The 18147-nt window shown below is 46.0% G+C and overlaps 1 protein-coding gene across 1 annotated transcript in view; it reads right to left on the bottom strand.

Annotated features, from left to right (window-relative positions):
• Positions 1 to 17459, bottom strand: part of ddx47 (DEAD (Asp-Glu-Ala-Asp) box polypeptide 47) — a 45159-nt gene extending 27700 nt beyond the window's left edge. Inside the window, exons 1-5 of the mRNA XM_063062807.1 lie at positions 17330 to 17459; positions 11978 to 12071; positions 7375 to 7563; positions 6899 to 6970; positions 3739 to 3857 (exon numbers count right to left, since the gene is read on the bottom strand). Of these exons, the coding sequence (XP_062918877.1) occupies positions 3739 to 3857; positions 6899 to 6970; positions 7375 to 7563; positions 11978 to 12071; positions 17330 to 17425 (570 nt within the window). The 5' untranslated portion in view covers positions 17426 to 17459. The remainder of the gene's footprint in view (positions 1 to 3738; positions 3858 to 6898; positions 6971 to 7374; positions 7564 to 11977; positions 12072 to 17329) is intronic.
• Positions 17460 to 18147: the final 688 nt, after the last annotated feature.

Here is an 18147-nt window from a genome sequence, read left to right as displayed (position 1 = left end):
CCCCTAAGATCCCCCCCCCCACCGCTCCCCTTCCTCCCCCGCGTAAGTGGCAGCAAGAAACAATCCCCTCCCTCCCCACCGGCAAAAGTAAAGCACGCCCACTACCAGCACTCAAGCGTGAGCAAAGCAATAGCAAAGACACAGACTTGCAGTTACCCCAAAGACTACATTGCACTCGCAGTTACTGAGGGAATCCTCACTGGTTTCTTTTCCTCTGCTTAGTAATATGCTTAAATTCAGTGGGTCACCGCGTCTGATCTGAGGTCGTGGACAGAAGAGAATGAAGCGCCAGCCGGGCAACGCCGGCGGGCACTGCATGACCACAGGCGGGTGAGACGGACGGGCGCCCAGCGGCCGTGTCTCACGCAAATGATATTAATAAATGCAGAAAAACAAGCAGGAATCACCTGTCTGTGCTTACAGGGGCGCGCCAACACATGAACAGATCTAGCGCAACCAAAACAATGCGCAGCAGATTGGTACGGTGGCCCGGAAAATTTGAAATTACAGTTGCGCGGAAAATTTGAAATCAGTGCGGATTATCAAAGGAACCGGATTACAGGTAGTCGGATTAGTGAAGGTCGACCTGTACTATAAAACTGTGTATTAGTGTCTAATAGTTATCAAGAGAAATTCATCTGCTGTGTTCTTTTGGTTGACTGTAAATGAACAAAATCAGTGCAAACACGCAGTGCAGGTCATGGACCACCTTCATACATTGCTATCGACGATTGCTTCCTCCAAATCTTCCTTTTCATTGTCACATTCAAGAGGATTATCAATACCTTCAAATTTTTCGTAGTTCCTAACTTGATGTTGTGAAATGGTTTCATTTTCATTCCCTGCCGTTTCTGGCTTCCCAAACTTGAATGCTTGAAACCGCAGTAAGCAAAACAGTTCTGAATTGTCTTAATGCTTACTTCTCGCCAACGATCAGAGACAAAATTTACTGCTTCTTGAACACAAACACAACTAATGCTACTCAAAAACTATTCGCTTTAAGCACGGTGTACTGCCTAACGGCCACATCCGTGCACTCAACTGACACTAGTTAGAAACTGCTGGGTAACAGTCTACTGTCAGAATTAAGCAAGAGAGTGTCCCAAATAAATGAAGGGAATCCCGGCTATTTTCTCCATTAGTTTTCATTGTTTAAGAGTTGTCCCAAATAAGCAGCTTCCCAATTAAGCTACATACATCAAAGTTGCTGGTGAACGCAGCAGGCCAGGCAGCATCTATAGGAAGAGGCGCAGTCGACGTTTCAGGCCGAGACCCTTCGTCAGGACTAACTGAAGGAAGAGTGAGTAAGGGATTTGAAAGCTGGAGGGGGAGGGGGAGATGCAAAATGATAGGAGAAGACAGGAGGGGGAGGGATGGAGCCGAGAGCTGGACAGGTGATAGGCAGAAGGGGATACGAGAGGATCATGGGACAGGAGGTCCGGGAAGAAAGACGGGGGGGGGGGTGACCCAGAGGATGGGCAAGAGGTATATTCAGAGGGACAGAGGGAGAAAAAGGAGAGTGAGAGAAAGAATGTGTGCATTAAAAAGAGTAACAGATGGGGTACGAGGGGGAGGTGGGGCCTAGCGGAAGTTAGAGAAGTCAATGTTCACGCCATCAGGTTGTAGGCTACCCAGACGGAATATACACACCATATTCCGTCTGGGTAGCCTCCAACCTGATGGCGTGAACATTGACTTCTCTAACTTCCGCTAGGCCCCACCTCCCCCTCGTACCCCATCTGTTACTCTTTTTAATGCACACATTCTTTCTCTCACTCTCCTTTTTCTCCCTCTGTCCCTCTGAATATACCTCTTGCCCATCCTCTGGGTCACCCCCCCCCGTCTTTCTTCCCGGACCTCCTGTCCCATGATCCTCTCGTATCCCCTTCTGCCTATCACCTGTCCAGCTCTCGGCTCCATCCCTCCCCCTCCTGTCTTCTCCTATCATTTTGCATCTCCCCCTCCCCCTCCAGCTTTCAAATCCCTTACTCACTCTTCCTTCAGTTAGTCCTGACGAAGGGTCTCGGCCTGAAACGTCGACTGCGCCTCTTCCTATAGATGCTGCCTGGCCTGCTGCGTTCACCAGCAACTTTGATGTATGTTGCTTGAATTTCCAGCATCTGCAGAATTCCTGTTGTTTGCGTCCCAATTAAGCTGCACATATAAGCTGATGGCCCAATTTACTGGAATCCACTCTATATACACAACTTGTACTTCTAGACAAATGAGACGAGTTTGGTGGGCACAAGGGTCAGCAGGGACCTGTTGGGCTAAAGGACATGTTTCCATGCTGTCTAACTCCATGATATTTTACAACTCTAAGATGCCCCAAAATATTTTCTAATAATGACGTTATCTTTGAAACCAGCATGACAGGACAAGAGCAAAGTTGCCCTCTTTGCTCTTTGGCCGAGGGGCAGGTCTGGTTTGGAGGAACGGGTTATGCTTCTTGGGAGCAGGCATTACTATCACACTGGAGATTACTGGAATTGAATGAACATTTGGGACTGCAGTGTAGGAGAGCTGACAGAGCTGCTTCCCCAGAACACCAGCAAGCCCGGTTCAACCCCAACCTCTGCTGCTGTGTCGAGATTGTACACTTTACACTGTGACTGCGTCAGCTTCCCCCCGGGGGCTCTGGTTTCCTCCCGCACGTCAAACTGCTAGGCTCATTGACCACTGCAAGTTGCCTCTAGTGAGAAGGGCAAAGGATAGAACCTGAGAAAAGCTGGTGAGAACAAAATAGGTGCCTGGCGCAGATGGAGTGGGCAAACGGGCCTGCTCCTGTGTTGTATCCCTCTCCATTTGCTCTGCCATCCAGGCAGTGTCAAACAGTAAGCAGACCATCAGGACTGCAAATTTATAAAACTCTGGTTAAGCCACATCTGGAGTACTGCGTACCATTCCAGCTGCCCCAATATAAGAAGGATGTTGAGGCTTTGAGAGAGGGTGCAGAAGAGGTTTACCAGGATGCTGCCCGGTTTAGAGGGCATGTGATATCATGAGAGGCTGGATAAACTTGAATTGTTTTCTCTGGAGCAGCGGAGGATGAGGGGAGGTCTGATGGAGGTTTATAAGATTATGAGAGGCATATACAGAGAAGACAGGGAGCATCCCAGGGATGAAATGTCTAATACCAGAAGGCATGCATGGAAGGTGAGGGGGTAGGTTCAAAGGGGATGTGAGGGTTAAGTATTTTTTACTCAGAGAGTGGCAGATGCCTGGAGTGCACTACCTGGTATGGTGGTGGTGGAGGCAAATACATTAGAGGCTTTTAAGAGGTGTTCAGATAGGCACGTGAATACGAGGAAAATGGAGGGATATGGTCATAGTGTAGGCAGGATGAATTAGTTTTGATTTAGATTATTTTTTAGCTGTTTCGGCACAACATTGTGGGCTAAAGTGCCTGTTCCTGTTTTGTACTGATCAGAAAGTCCCTAGTTAAAGTCCTACTCTAGCCTTGGGCAGCAGTGAGGTTATACATCATTGTCAGAGGTTTGACATTGCGACAAAGTTCTGTCTGTCTTATCCCAGTGTGCAATTCTAAACAGTACAATGCCCTAGGGTATTTACACCTCAAACATCTCGAAGATCATCTCAGTTATCACAGTACAGTCAGTGAGAACAGTGACACTACACCATAAAACAAAACTCTTTGAAGTCCTGAAAGGTTCCAATTAAATCCTGCAGCATCAAAGAAACAAATGAGGAAAGCACAAGAAATCCTTGTTCACATACTTCAACTTCAAAGTCCATGTTAAGGATTCTGTCAGCTTCGTCCATCACCAGGTACTTGAGCGCTCGGAGATTAAAGCCCTTCGTGTTCTGCAGGTGATCCATCAGGCGGCCTGGCGTGGCTGAAAGAGAGAAGGCAATTTTAGAAACGTCCTCTGAAAACAAATCATGGAAATGGCACAACAGCGCTGAAATTCCCCGCCCTGAGGCCTGGGTTGATTCTCCCTACTTCTACTTGGGAGTCAGGGGTGACCATTGTGCAAAGTCACAGGGAGAAATGAACTCAGGCAGAATTTCTCTTCCTCTTTAACACACAAGAAGCTCTTGATGGTTCTGGGACAGTACTCGCTGGAGTTTAAAACAATGAGGGGGATTCCACTGAAACCTATCAAATATTGAAAGGCCTAGACAGATTGGAGAGAATGTTTCCAGTAACAGGGGATCTAGGACCAGAGGGCACAGCCTCAAAATGGGATGTCTCTTTACAACAGAGATGAGGGGCAATTTCTTCAGACAGAGGGTGGTGAAATTCTGTGGAATTCATTGCTGTGAACATCTGCAGAGACCAAGTTATTGGATACGTTTAAAGCAGAGGTCCTTGATTCGTAAGGGTTTCAAAGGTTACGGGGAGAAGGTAGGAGAATGGGGTTGAGAGAGATAATAAATCAGCCATGATGGAATGGCAGGGCAGACCAGATGGGCCAAATTATGCTCCTATTGTCTTATGGGATATGGTCTTCCGGATCAAGTGCCTCCTGTTTAAAGTATGTGTTCTGACATAGGAGTGAGGACTATCCAGTGCAGTAACTATTACTGCTGTTACTGCAGAATCCAATATGCCATGCGGCCACCTATTCAAGATTTATGGCTACATGAAATTGAGACCTTACCTAAGAGCACAACATGGGAAAAAAATAACCCCTTGCAAAACTTTGGCTATAAATAATACATCAAAAACATAAGAGCAATTTTTTTTCCAGACCACATTATTGAAAACCAGATGGTGGACTTCCGCAATGGACAACGTTTTGAGCTCTGGCATGAAAAGAGATGACCAGGTGGACAGAGGAAGAGATTCAAGAACGTGCATAGAATCTCCCTGAAAAATGCTATATCCCTGCTGACTCCCAGGAATCCCTGGCCCTTTCCCAAACAAATTGGGATAAACCATTTGGGATCTTGAGTACCAACACAGGGAGCTCAAATACCTCAGTGGAAGGAATATACCAGCTCACAAATTATCCTCCAGCGACCGTGAAGGATTCTGCACACTGCTTTCTTCTGATTCTTTAAAAGCCATCAGAGTGGAACTGAATCATCCATGATCCCCGGGGACTGGGAGAGGTAAATTTTAAGCACAGGAATACAGCCTTGTGCTAAATAGCTAAAAAGACCATGAAGCATAGTGAAGATTTGATTGACATCTAGCTGAAGGTATTGAAGCAAGAAAAGAGCAATTTTGTGTTGACCCAATTGTCCCGTGATTAGGCTAGGATTAAATCGCGGTGGGGAGGGACGGACAGACGTACTGGAGGAACTCAGGCAGCATCTATCGAGAGGAATAAAGAGCCAACGTCTTGGGCCAAGACCCTTCATCTGGACTGGAAAGGAAGGAGAGGAAGCCAGAATAAGAAGGCAGGGAGGCAAAGGAGTACAAGCTGGCAGGTGATAGATGAGACCAAGTGAGGGGGAAGGGGATGGTGAAGTGAGAAGCTGGGAGGTGATAGGTGAAAAAATTTAAGGGCTGAAGAAGAAAGAATCTTATAGGAAGTAGAGCAGACCATGGGAGAAAGGGCACCAGAGAACAGTCACAAACAAAAGAAAATCTGCAGATGCTCGAAATCCAAGCAACACACAAAATGCTGGAGGAGCTCAGCAGGCCAGGCAGCATCTGTGGAAAAGAGAAACAGTCGCTGTTTCAGGCTGAGACCCTTCATCAGGACTTAAAGAGGGCAGTAATAGGCAGGAGAAGAGAAGAGAAGGGGCAAGGGGGGAGCCAGAATGGGGAATGGAAAAGAAGGTGAGCGATCAATAAAGAAATATAGTTGCTGGGTTAAAGTCATCGCCTGGGTTGTTTGATCATGTGTAGAATCTAATTTGTAAAAGCCTTTACTTTGTCTCTTTCATTCACACAAAATTTAAATGTAGCATTTGTGAATCTGTGGAGGATTTTGGCCAACTGGGTCGGGTAAATACCTTTGCAAGACTATAGAATTGCGTGACTGTATTGTTTAATGCCTAGATCAGCAGAGAATGGTGGTGCTGCCCTTCAGGGTACTGCTGTGAACACAAGACTGCTCTCTAGCCTACTGCGGTACACCACGAGGCCACGTGACTTAATGAGGAAGAAAACTCTGAATAAACTTTTAAAATATCTGAGTTGTTAGCACCCTGCACCTTCCTTTAACTAACAATATGCCTAGTGCTGATTCTAGTGCATAACACAGTACTGTAAACAAGATGGAGACAGTGAAGGTCACAAACTGTGGGGAGGACCCTGTGGGCTGTCAAGTTCCCGATAATTAAATCGTGTGTATGGTTTTCCTTCACCAGTCTGGTAGTAACAAACAAAACAAATGATACTTTAATGACTTATTGCATCTAAGGTTTAATGAACCTTCTTCAGATCATAAATAAAGACTCACCATTTGGCCTGGGTTCTTAGCACATTTACAATAATCTATCTTAGTTTTAAGGATGTTCTGACAACCTATCTGTGTGTTGTGGGTAGAAAAGAGACTGCCTTTTTGTTAGAATTGATAAAACACACAGGATTGACTTTTTGAACTTTGATGTAATTGACCTTCGGTGTGCGTACATAAAAAGGGCCGTGACTATTCTTTGGAAGACTCGATGATCACACCGTTAACTGAGTCATTCTTCCCTTAAACATGAATAAAGGCACTCTCTAGTCACTTTGAAGCCCGTGTCCAATTTATTAGGGACTTTAATTGAAATTCCTTGGCAAATTAATTTCCCTAACAGCGTCTCATCACATAAAATAGATTCTGCTAGTTTGAGACAGAGATATTCGCCCTGACTCCTACAAAAAGACTTCATCAGAAGGGGCCAAGGAATACCCAGAAGTCGGAGGGACAGCAGGTAGCCTCGTACCAGCCAGTGTTTAGAAGAAGAAGGAGGACACAGGAAAGCCAGAACTCACCTATGATGACATGCGGTTTCTTCGCCAAAGCAAGACTCTGTGACATCATATCAATTCCGCCCACAATCACCGCTGCAAGGGAAAAGGCAGATTCATCAGATTAGGAGAAACAGGAGGTCCTCACCATAGCACCACGTCCCAACAAAACCATGAACCATTTTAGTATCTTGTAACCAATGACAGTTTTTGGCACTGACGATAACAGGCAATGCATCAAACATGAAATGACCTGGCCACAGGGTGGTTTTACTATTGCATTCCAGTGCGGATGAAAGGCAAAGAACACCTTATAAATTACACAACCTCAATCTACACCAACTCGCACCACTGCCTATACCTCACCTCACACCATCCATAAATTTTCTTTTTCCTCCAAATATACCACATCCCATCATAACTTTTCTCTCTCCCCCACTCCCCATCCGAACTCAACATAACTCCTTTCTCCCCATCCCCACAAGGCATCACTTACTGACCGGACTTCACTCCAATCGAAGAACCCAGGGCCTCAAACTGCTCGGAGATCTGGAAGGCCAGCTCCCGGGTCGGCGTCAGGACAAGCGCAAAGAGGCGCTGAGGTTTCTCCAGCAAGGCCTGCAGAATCGGCAGGGCGAAGGCGCCCGTCTTTCCAGAGCCAGTCTCAGCCAGGCCAATGATGTCCCGCCCTGAACGAAAGAGGGAGTCATGGTCAAATGCAGCCCAGCTCAACACAAGTGGAGCAAGAGGTGGGTGCCCAGAAAATGCTGAGGTACGTGCTTAGTGGTAATCTTTAGTTCACACTGAGACACTGGTGAGTTTTATACTGCGTTAGTGTTAAAGGCTCCCAAAAACCTGACATAGTTGGTGGATACAATCAGGAAATCTGGCTTTACTAATACAAGCATGAGCTTTGAGATTGACAGTTAAATCAGTACAACTCGGCCATAATTCGATAATGCTAGGTTTTTTGACACAGAGAATCAGGTTTATCATCACTGACGCGTCATGAAATCTGTTGTTTTGCGGCAGCAGAACAATGCAATACACAAAATACTATAAATTACAATAAGAAACATACAAAAAAAATAAATTTACTGCAAAAAGAGAGCAAAAGTAGTGAGATGGTGTTCATGGATTCATTGTCCATTCAGTAATCTGACGGGGGCGGGGGGGAGAAGCTCTCCATAAAACATTAACTGTGTATCTTCAGGTTTCCGTACCTCCTTTTCGATGGCAGTTATGGATGGTGGGGGCCCTTAATGATGGAAGCCATCTTTCTGAGGAATCAACTTTTGAAGGTGTCCTTGATGACCGGGAGACAAATACCTAAGATGGAGCTGAAAACCCCTGCAGTTTTTACTTATCCTGTGCAGTGGCCTCTCCATACCAAACAGTAAAGCAACCAGGTAGCGGTTAAGTGCATGGAACATGCTGCCAGGGTTAGTGGTAGAGCCATATATATTAATTTAAGAGACTTGAGATAGACACTTGGATGAAAAAAAAATGAAGGGTTGTAAGGGAAGGAAGAATTCTATTATACGAGGAATTCTGCAGATGCTGGAAATTCATGCAACACACATCAAAGTTGCTGGTGAACGCAGCAGGCCAGGCAGCATCTCTAGGAAGAGGTACAGTCGACGTTTCAGGGCGAGGCCCTTCGTCAGGACTAACTGAAGGAAGAGCTAGTAAGAGATTTGAAAGTGGGAGGGGGAGGGGGAGATCCAAAATGATAAGAGAAGACAGGAGGGGGAGGGATGGAGCCAAGAGCTGGACAGGTGATTGGCAAAAGGGATATGAGAGGATCATGGGACAGGAGGCCCAGGGAGAAGGAAAAGGCGGAGGGGGGAGAAAAACCTAGAGGATGGACAAGGGGTATAGTCAGAGGGACAGAGGGAGAAAAAGGACAGAGAGAGAAAGAATGTGTGTATATAAACAAACAGGGTTGTTCCTCCAACCTGAGTGTGGCTTCATCTTTACAGTAGAGGAGGCCGTGGATAGACTCAGGTTGGAGGAACAACACGCTATATTCTGTCTGGGACACTCAGGTTGGAGGAACGACACTTTATATTCCGTCTGGGTAGCCTCCAACCTGATGGCATGAACATCAACTTCTCTAACTTCTGCTAATGCCCCACCTCCCCCTCGTACCCCATCCATTATTTATTTATATACACACATTCTTTTTCTCTCTCTCCTTTTTCTCCCTCTGTCCCTCTCACTATACCCCTTGCCCATCCTCTGGGCTTCCCCCCTCCCCCTTTCTTTCTCCCTAGGCCTCCTGTCCCATGATCCTCTCGTATCCCTTTGATGTGTGTGGAAGAACTCTATTGATTTTGGAGTAGGTTAAAAGGTCGGAACATCATGGGCCAAAGGACCTGTATTGTGCTGTTCTATGTTCTATGCTACTGGCAAGTGATTTTACTTTGGCTATCAGATTCATTTTCTATCATACTGTGAGACTCAAGTGTGATCCAATTGAGGTACAGTTGCAAGAAAAAGTTTGTGAACTCTTTACAATTCACTGGTTTTCTGCATTACTCATAAAAAATGATGAGATCTTCTTCTAAGTCACAATAATAGACAAACACAATCTGCCTAAATTAATAACACACAAATAATTCTACTTCTTCTCATCAATACTGAGTAGACCATTTACACAATCACAGTCTAGATTCAAAGAAGTACATGAACCTCCGGGGTAATGCCTTTTCCAAAAGCTATTTGGAATCAGGTGTTCCAGTCAGTGAGACGAGATTGGAGGTGTGGGTTGTAGAGGTGCCCTGCCTTATGAAAAAAGACACAGTAAATCAGGTTACTGACAGAGCCTGCTCTTCTCAAGAAAGTTCTGCTTATGTGCACCATGCCTCGATCAAAACAACTTTCAGAGGACCTCAGAAGAATTGTAGAGATGCAAAGCTGGAAAAGGCTACAAAAACATTTCTAAAGATCCGAGTGTTCATCAGTCCACAGTTAGAGAAATTGTCTACATATGCACCTCTTCATCGCTCTTAAATGAAGAGCATTGCCTACAATTACCAACATTAAACTCCAGGTCTTTTGCCCAGTCACCCATTCCACAGCACACTGCAGAACCACAACATGCTCTTCCATCCATTTCCATATCATTGGCAAACTTTAAAAACTTCAATTTCTTTTCCTTCATCCAGGTCATTAAATTAAAATGTGAGGACCAAAAACCACTGGTATAATTTACCAATTACATTCCTCGTGCCTGAGGAGGACCAACTTTCTCCAGCTCTTTGTTTTTCGATGTTACAAATAGTTTTCATTCCATGATAACACACTTCTTCTAATACTTTAGTTTGTTAATTTATTCACCGGCATTTTACATGGCATCTTGTCAAATGCCAGTTCCTTAAGGTTGTTATAGTCAGTCGTGGTGGTGGGGATGAGTTCCCACTACCTATTAAATGCTCCCAACGTCATGCGTCTCAGACAGCCTCTGACAACCAAGCCCAGCTCATAGGCTTCACATGTGGCTACTAAGCACAACGTTACCGTTACTACTGACAGAAGGCACCAGGGCAGGTTTCTGGCATTTAAAACCAGTCCCTTCAGGCAGATGGGGCTCGTCAGCCATGTTTGGCAGCTCATCTAGAAGGAAAACTCTAATCTCAAACCTCTGCTACCTTGCGTCTATACCCACTGATGGAGAGTGCTTTGGGAGTAAACCCTGAGGAAAAATCCAGAGCCCGAGTCCCTAAGACAGTGGTCTCCAACCACCGGGCCGCGAGGAAACGATATGATTTGGCGATATGAAATGATATGAGTCAGCTGCACCTTTCCTCATTCCCTGCGACGCCCACTGTCGGAACTTGGAACGCACGCGAGGTCATTACCCACGCGTCATCTATGTCAGTGCGGGAAGATGATCAACTCCTCAAGCTTGCAAATGACGGCGGGCTGAAAAGTATGTTTGACATTAACGTCTTTGTCGGCATTCTGGATCAAAGTCAAGGCTGAATATCCTGAGATAGCCACGAAAACACTGAAAACGTTGCTTCCAATTCCAAAATCATATCGCTGCGAAGTGGAGTTTTCTGCAATGAATCCAACGAAAACTAAATTGCGGAATAGACTGGACACAAGGAACCCCCTTCGAGTATCGCTGTCTCCCATCACCCCTCGATAGGACCATCTTGTTGCAAGGAAACAACCCCAGGGCTCCCACTGATTCACCGATATTGGTGTATTGCAATGATTTTATATGTTCATACGGGGAAAATATGTGCTATGTGTTTAATATTAAATTCATTAGATAAACCCTTTTAGAAATGAAATTGAGTATATTAGCCACTTATAAGTGACTTAGTTGACTTATCACCTGTTTTCCAGTCGTGATTAACACCCAACCCCCACCCCCCCACTGGTCGGCCGGTCCGCAAGAATATTGTCAATATTAAACCGGTCTGCGGAGGAAAAAAGGGTGGGGACCCCTGCCCTAAGGCAATCCTAGATTGCATTCAACGCTGACTGGCAACTCTTGCGACTCTGCTGATGCCAAACTGTATTGGTCTCCGACAATCCTCTGGGTTTATCGGCTGCGTGGAGAAGGGATGCCTGCCACGTGGGCAACAGCTTGCTCTCCATATCATACTGCCTTGGCTTGCGTATCACATACAGTAAGGACGTAATATCCATGGTTGACCCTGACCAACAGAGGGCCTCATGTCAAATGCCTTTTGGAAATTTAAATACACTACATCGACTAGTTCCCCTCTACTAAGTCTCCATCACATCCTCAAAAAAAAAGTTGCAACATCGGGAAACGGGGAACACAGCCCATGCAGAAAGAGCTCTTGTGATTACCAATTTAATGACAAGCTGGGGATTTCTGTTGAGTGATGTTTATGGTTAAATGTGAGCCCAGACACTCAGGAGGAACTTCCCCTTCCGAAATTGCCACAGGAATTTTTAACACCCTACTGGGCAGGTGATTGCTATGTGCAAAAATGCAAACATTAACCAGGTCACCAAAGCTTCAATTAGCAACCAGACAGGAAAATACCTACAGCTGAACAGCAAAAAAAGATTTGCGATATCCAGCCAGACAGCAGCTACTTTTGCTCTATCTCTCACCTTGCAAGGCCATGGGCAAAGCTTCTTTCTGGATGCTGGTTGGAGATTTCCATCCCAGTTGCTGACAGGCCTCACACAAAACCTCAGTCACACCCTACAATACAAAGAAGCAAGAGATACAAAAACTGAGTTACACATTCCGACAACCCTTCAGGAAAATTCAAATAAGGGCCTCGGGCATGACTGCTCCCACAGCAAGGCTATGGGAAAAGGGATGGAGGTGCTGATGGTTGACACAAGCCTGATTTATACTTCTGCGTTAACTGGACGCCGTAACCTACGCGAGTGACTTAGGCGCGTTGTGAGTATTTATACTTGCGCGTTGGTGTGTCTGCGCCGCTCTGCAATTCGCGCACGTCACGCATGCGCACACACCTGCCCGCGCAAGGCTTCATGGTCATGGTAGTCTTTCTCGGGGTAAGCAAGAAGCGAGCATCTTTTTTCGTAAAAGCGAAATGTGTCCTCCATAATTTTGGAGGTCTGTAAAGCTTTATGGAAAGCATTGCAGCCGGGGTTCCTTCCCTGTCCTTCAGTCACCCAATGGGAAGCTATTGCAGCGTAGGAGGAAATGCAATGCTACCAAGCGGACCAATCACAGCTGTTGCGGTCTGCGTTGCCGCAACGCGCGGTTACATTTTCGGAGAGGTGCGCGCCGCAGCAACGCAGGCTCTCGCATAGGGTTCCGCGTCGGCTTTGCGTAGGGTTTGCAGCAACGCAGTACTTACGGCGTCACGTTGACGGCTACAGAGATATCCAAGGGAGATCTTCAAGACCAAGAGGTAGTTACACCCAAATGCAGGACATGGGTAATTGGGAGCCCATCAGAAGGGGGAAAAGGTTAACTCTGTTGTCATTCCCCTCAAGAACAGATATACTGTTGGATACTTTTGGGGGATAACGTAGCAGAAGAAAGCCACAGTGGTTAGGTCTCTGGTGCCAAGTCTCGCTCTGTGGCTCAGAAGGGAACGGGGGAGGAGGCAAGCTGTAGCGAAAGGAGATTCTATGGTTAGCGGAACAGACAGGGTTCCATAGATGAGAACGGGATTCCCAGATGGTATGTTGCCTCCTGGGTGCCAGGGACATCTCGGCTCGCGTCTACAACATTCTTTAGTGGGATGGTTAACATGCAGAGATTGTGGTGCATTTCAGCACCAATGGCATGGGTAGGAAGGGTGACGAGATCTTGCAAAGTGAGTTCAGGGAGTTAGGTGCCAAGTTAAGGGACAGGACCTCCAGGGTTGTGATACGAGGACTGCTACCTGTGCCACGTGCTAGTGAGGCCAGAGATAGGAAGCTAATAGAATTTAACACACGGATGGTGCAGAAGGGAGGGATTCAGGTTTTAGGATCATTGGAATCTCTTCCAGGGAAAGGGGGACCTGTACAGGTAGCATGGTTTGTACCTGAACTGCAGGGGGGCAAATATCATTGTAGGAAGCAGACCTTCTCCTTGCCACCCTCCCCCCACCTTCTTTATAGGGCCTCTGCCCCTTCTCCCTACAGTCCTGACGAAGGGTTCCGGCCTGAAACATTGACTGATCGTTTCCACGGATGCTGCCCGACCTGCTGAGTTCCTCCAGCGCGTTGTGAGCATCATTGTAGGAAGGTTTGCTAGTGTTGCACTGGGGGAAGGGGGAGGGGTGTTTAAAAACTAGAGCTACAGGGAGATGGGAACCAGAGGGCTACAGCAGATACAGTGGTTGTAGGAAAAGACGTTGTTAACCCTACATACAAAAACAAGAATTGAAATGTTGAGTATGGTGGGTATAATGTTCAGAGCTGCATCTATCTCAATGCATAGAGTATCATAGGAAAGGCAGTGGATCAGCACGTGGAATCATAACACTGTAACCACTGCAGGAGGGGCAGGACAGGCAGCTCAATGCTCTGGGGTGCCGTTGTTCTATATATGACAGTGCAGGAGGGATTAAAGGGGAAGGATAGCATTACTAGACAGGGAAAATGTCACAACAGTGCTCAGACACAATAAACTAGAGAGCTTCTCTACTGACACTATGTGGTGCAACTGCGGAATAAAGAATGATGATCACATTAATGGAATTATATTATAGACCACCCAATCAGTGGGATTTAGTGGAACAAATTTGTAAAGTAATCACAAACAGTTGCAAAAAACATAAGGTCATGATCGTAGATGATTTTTACCTTTCCACATATTGACTGGGACTACCATACTGTAAAAGGGCTAGATGGGATAGTTTGTGTCAAATGCGTTCAGTTAAGTTTCCTTAATCAATATATAGAGATCTGAACTAGAGAGATTGTGATACTGGATCTCCTATTAGTGAACAAAAGTCAAGGAAAGTGGCAGAACTGTGAGTAGGGGAACACTGGACCTAATGATCATAACGCCATTAGATTCAATATAATTATGAAGAAAGATGGGTCTGGTCCTCAGGTTGGGGTTGTACATTGGAGAAAGACCAACCATGATGGTATCAGAAAGGATCTGGCAAGTGTGGAGTAGGAAAGATTGTTTTCTGGCAAAGATGTGCTGGCTAAGTGGGAAGCATTCAAAGGTGAAATTTTGAGAGTACACGGTTCCTGTCAGAATAAAAGGTTTAGGGAACCATGGTTTTTGAGATATTGAGGTCCTGGTTAAGAAGGAGGCGCACAGCAGGTATAGGCAGCCAGGAACAAATGAGGTACTTGAGAAGTACAAGAACAAAAGAAGACTTAAGGAGGAAATCAGTAGGCATGAGGTTGCTCTAGCAGACAAGGTGAAGGAGAAGCCCAAGGGCTTCTACAGATATATTAAGAGCAAAAGGAGAGCAAATGACAAAACTGGTCCTCTTGAAGATCAGAAAGGCCATATATGCATGGAGTCGAAGGATATGGGGAGATCTTAAATGGATAATTTGCATCTGTATTTACTAGGAAGACGGACAGAGTCTACAGAGGTGATGCAAACCAGCAGTAAGGTCACGGACTAGGTATATACAGATTCCAGAGGAGCTGCTTGCTGTCAAAGAGGTAAATCAGGGTGATTAAGTTCCCCACAGCCTGAAAAGGTGTTCCCTTGGACCTTGTGGGAGCCTAGTGCAGAAACTGCAGGAGCCCTAGCAGAGATGTTTAAAACATCTTTGGCCATGGGTGAGGTGTAGGATATCTAAGGTTGTTCTCTTGTTTAAGAAAGACACTAAGAACAAGCCGAGAAATTATAGGCTGGTGAGCCTGACATCAGTAGTGGCTAAGTTATTGGAAAGTATTCTAAGGGACAAAACATACACGTACTTGGATAGACAGGGACAGATTAGGGGTAGTCAATGTGGCTTTGTGCATGGTAGTTTGCGTCTAACCAATCTTATAGTTTTTCAAAGAAGTTACCAGGAAAGTTGAAAAAGGTAAAGACAGTGGGTATTGTCTACACGCAAGGCCTTTGACAAGGTCCCACACGGGAGGTTGGTCCAATAGGTTCAGTCGCTTGGCACTCAAGGCAAGATAGTAAGTTCTATTTGACATTGATTTCGCGGGCGGACTGTGACTAGCAGTGTTCCCCAGGGATCTGTACTGGACACACTGTTTTTTCATCATCTATGCCAATGATCTAGATGATAATGTAGTAAAATAGATCAGAAAATTTGCGGATGACACGAAGTTTGGGGGTGTAGCGGACAGCAAGGAAGGCGGTCATAGCTTGCAGAGGGATCTGAATCATCTGGAAAAATAATAGATGGAATTTAATGCAGACAAATTTGAAGCCTTGCACTTTGAGAGGTCCAACCAGGGTTGTATTTTCACAATGAGCAGAAGGGCACTGCAGATTGCAGTACAACAGAGCGATCTGAGAATATAGACCCATAATTCCTTGATAGGGTAATAAAGAGAGCTTTTGGCATATTGGCCTTCATAAATCAAATTATTGAGTACAGGAATTGGGATATTATGTTGAAGTTGAATAAGACATTGGTGAGGCCTAATTTGGAGTATTGTGTGTACTTCTGGTCAACCACCAAGAAAGAGTGCAGAGAAAACTTACAAGGATGTTGCCAGGACTTGAAGATAGGGGTACACAATTGAGGTGGCAGGGTGGAGATATGTCTGTACCAAAGGAGGTGTAAGGTGCTCCTTCCCTCCGCTAGCCTGCAGGTCACCCTTGGGCAAGAAGTAGCACCTGCACCCCCCCACACCAATCAGGGACACATGAAGCCATGGGAGCAGGTGGGATGGTCATACAGGCAGCTGGTGCACATCACAAGTCCTGGTTATGCAACCACTGACACCAGGCAGGCAGTCTTTAGAGGGTATCGATAACAGCCGGGGTCATCCATCTTGTAAAGACACTGCTTAGAAGGTGGCAATGGCAAACTACTTCTGTAGAAAAACTTGCCAAGAACAATCATGGTCAAAGATCACGATCTCCTTCATTATAGAGTGGATGTGGAGAGGATGTTTCCTAAATAGAGTGAGTCTGGGATCAGAGGGCACAGCCTCAGAATAGAGGGACATGCATTTTAACACAGATGAGGAGGAATTTCTTTAGCCAGAGGGCAGTGAATCACTGGAATTCATTGCTGGTGTCATCAGAAGACTTTGGGTATACTTAAAAGCGGATTTTGTTAAGTTTTTGATTAACCAGGATGTTAAAGTTTACAGGGAGAAGGCAGGAAAACAGAGGGATAATAAAACTGCCACAATGGGCTGGTGGAGCAGACTTGGTGAGCCAAAAGACCTAATTCTGCTACTACGTCTTATGGTTTTAGAACAAGAGAAAATGGGTTAAGGGTGAAAGGTGAAATGTTTAAGGGGAACATAAGGGGAAACATCTTCACTCAGAATGGTACGAGTGTGGAACAAGCTGTCAATAGAACGTGTGAATGCACACTTGACTTCAACATTTAAGAGTAGTTTGTATAGGTACCTGGCTGAGAGGAGTATGGAAGGCTGTTCTAGAAGAGCCCAATAGACTGTTTACGTGCTGTAATGTTCTATGACACAATGAAAAGGAAAGAGGGCAGTGCAGAAGGACGGTGGGAGGGGGGATAGTGGGTGGTGAGCCTGCACATATACAACCATCCATCCTTCTGCCACAACCCCCTCTTCTTCTCACCTTCCCCTCATCTTCCATCCAATCTACCACTGCATCGCTCTCCCCTCATCTGATCCCTTCCTCACCACTCTCTCTACTCTACCCCACCCCCCCCCCATCCTACTTCCACTCCACCTCCCTCCCCTGCCCCGGAATCCGGTACCGGACACCCGACATGTGCCCCAGGCCCAGCTTCTAACCACCGAGGACTCTGGGCAAAGAAAGGCTTCTCAGACAGTGTTCTATCCGCCGCCGCCGCACATCCCCCAATCACTCAGCGCCGTCCCGGGACCGCCACTTACCAGATCTCGGAAAGTCTGCGGCTCCGGCTCCGGCTCCGGCTCCTCCTCAGGCTCGGGACTCCGCCGCTCCGTCTCCTCCGGTAACGTGTCCGCCATCTTCACTGAACGAGCATGCGCGAACCTTGCGCGGTGTGCGCTGGGAATTGTAGTTCTTGTGTTGCTTCAGTCGCTGCACGACTGGAATGACAAAGGTCAACATCGGCATCAGAATCAGTGATGTACAACCGACATATGTCGTGAAATCTGTTTTCTTTGCGGCAGTTGTAAAATGCTGTATAGAAAAAAGTTAATCACAGTACTGTATATATATTAAGTAGTTAAATTAAATCTCAAAGTAGCTCAGATTAAATGCAGATTTAAGAGAGATAGCTACTGAAAATACTGGAAACATTCAACAAGTAAGGTAGGACCTTCAAAAAAGGACTAGCTAGAAGGTTCTAGGTGAAGCCAGGTGGGTGGGAAAGGTAAAGTGCTGGAGAAGCAGGAATCTGATAGGAGAGGAGAGTGGACCGTAGGTGAAAGAGAAGGAGGAGGGGACCCAGGGATAGTGACAGGTACTGTAGGTGAGAAAAGGTACCTTAGGAGAGAAGAGGTACAGTAGGCCAGTGTGGTAATAGAGGATGAACAGAGGAGGTGGGATTTTTTTTACAGGATCAAGAAATCGATGTTCATACCACCAGGTTAGAAGCTACCCAGATGAAATATGAGGTGTTGCTCCTTCACCCTGAGAGTGGCCTCCTTGTGGCACAGGATGAGATCGTGGATCGACTTGTCGGGATGGAAATAGGAATTAAAGTTGGCCACTGGGAAATTCAACT

Source organism: Mobula hypostoma, chromosome 11 (genome assembly GCF_963921235.1).
Source record: "Mobula hypostoma chromosome 11, sMobHyp1.1, whole genome shotgun sequence".
NCBI lineage: Eukaryota > Metazoa > Chordata > Chondrichthyes > Myliobatiformes > Myliobatidae > Mobula > Mobula hypostoma.
Note: the sequence above shows the minus strand (reverse complement) of the source record. Positions and strands in the feature narration are given on the sequence as shown.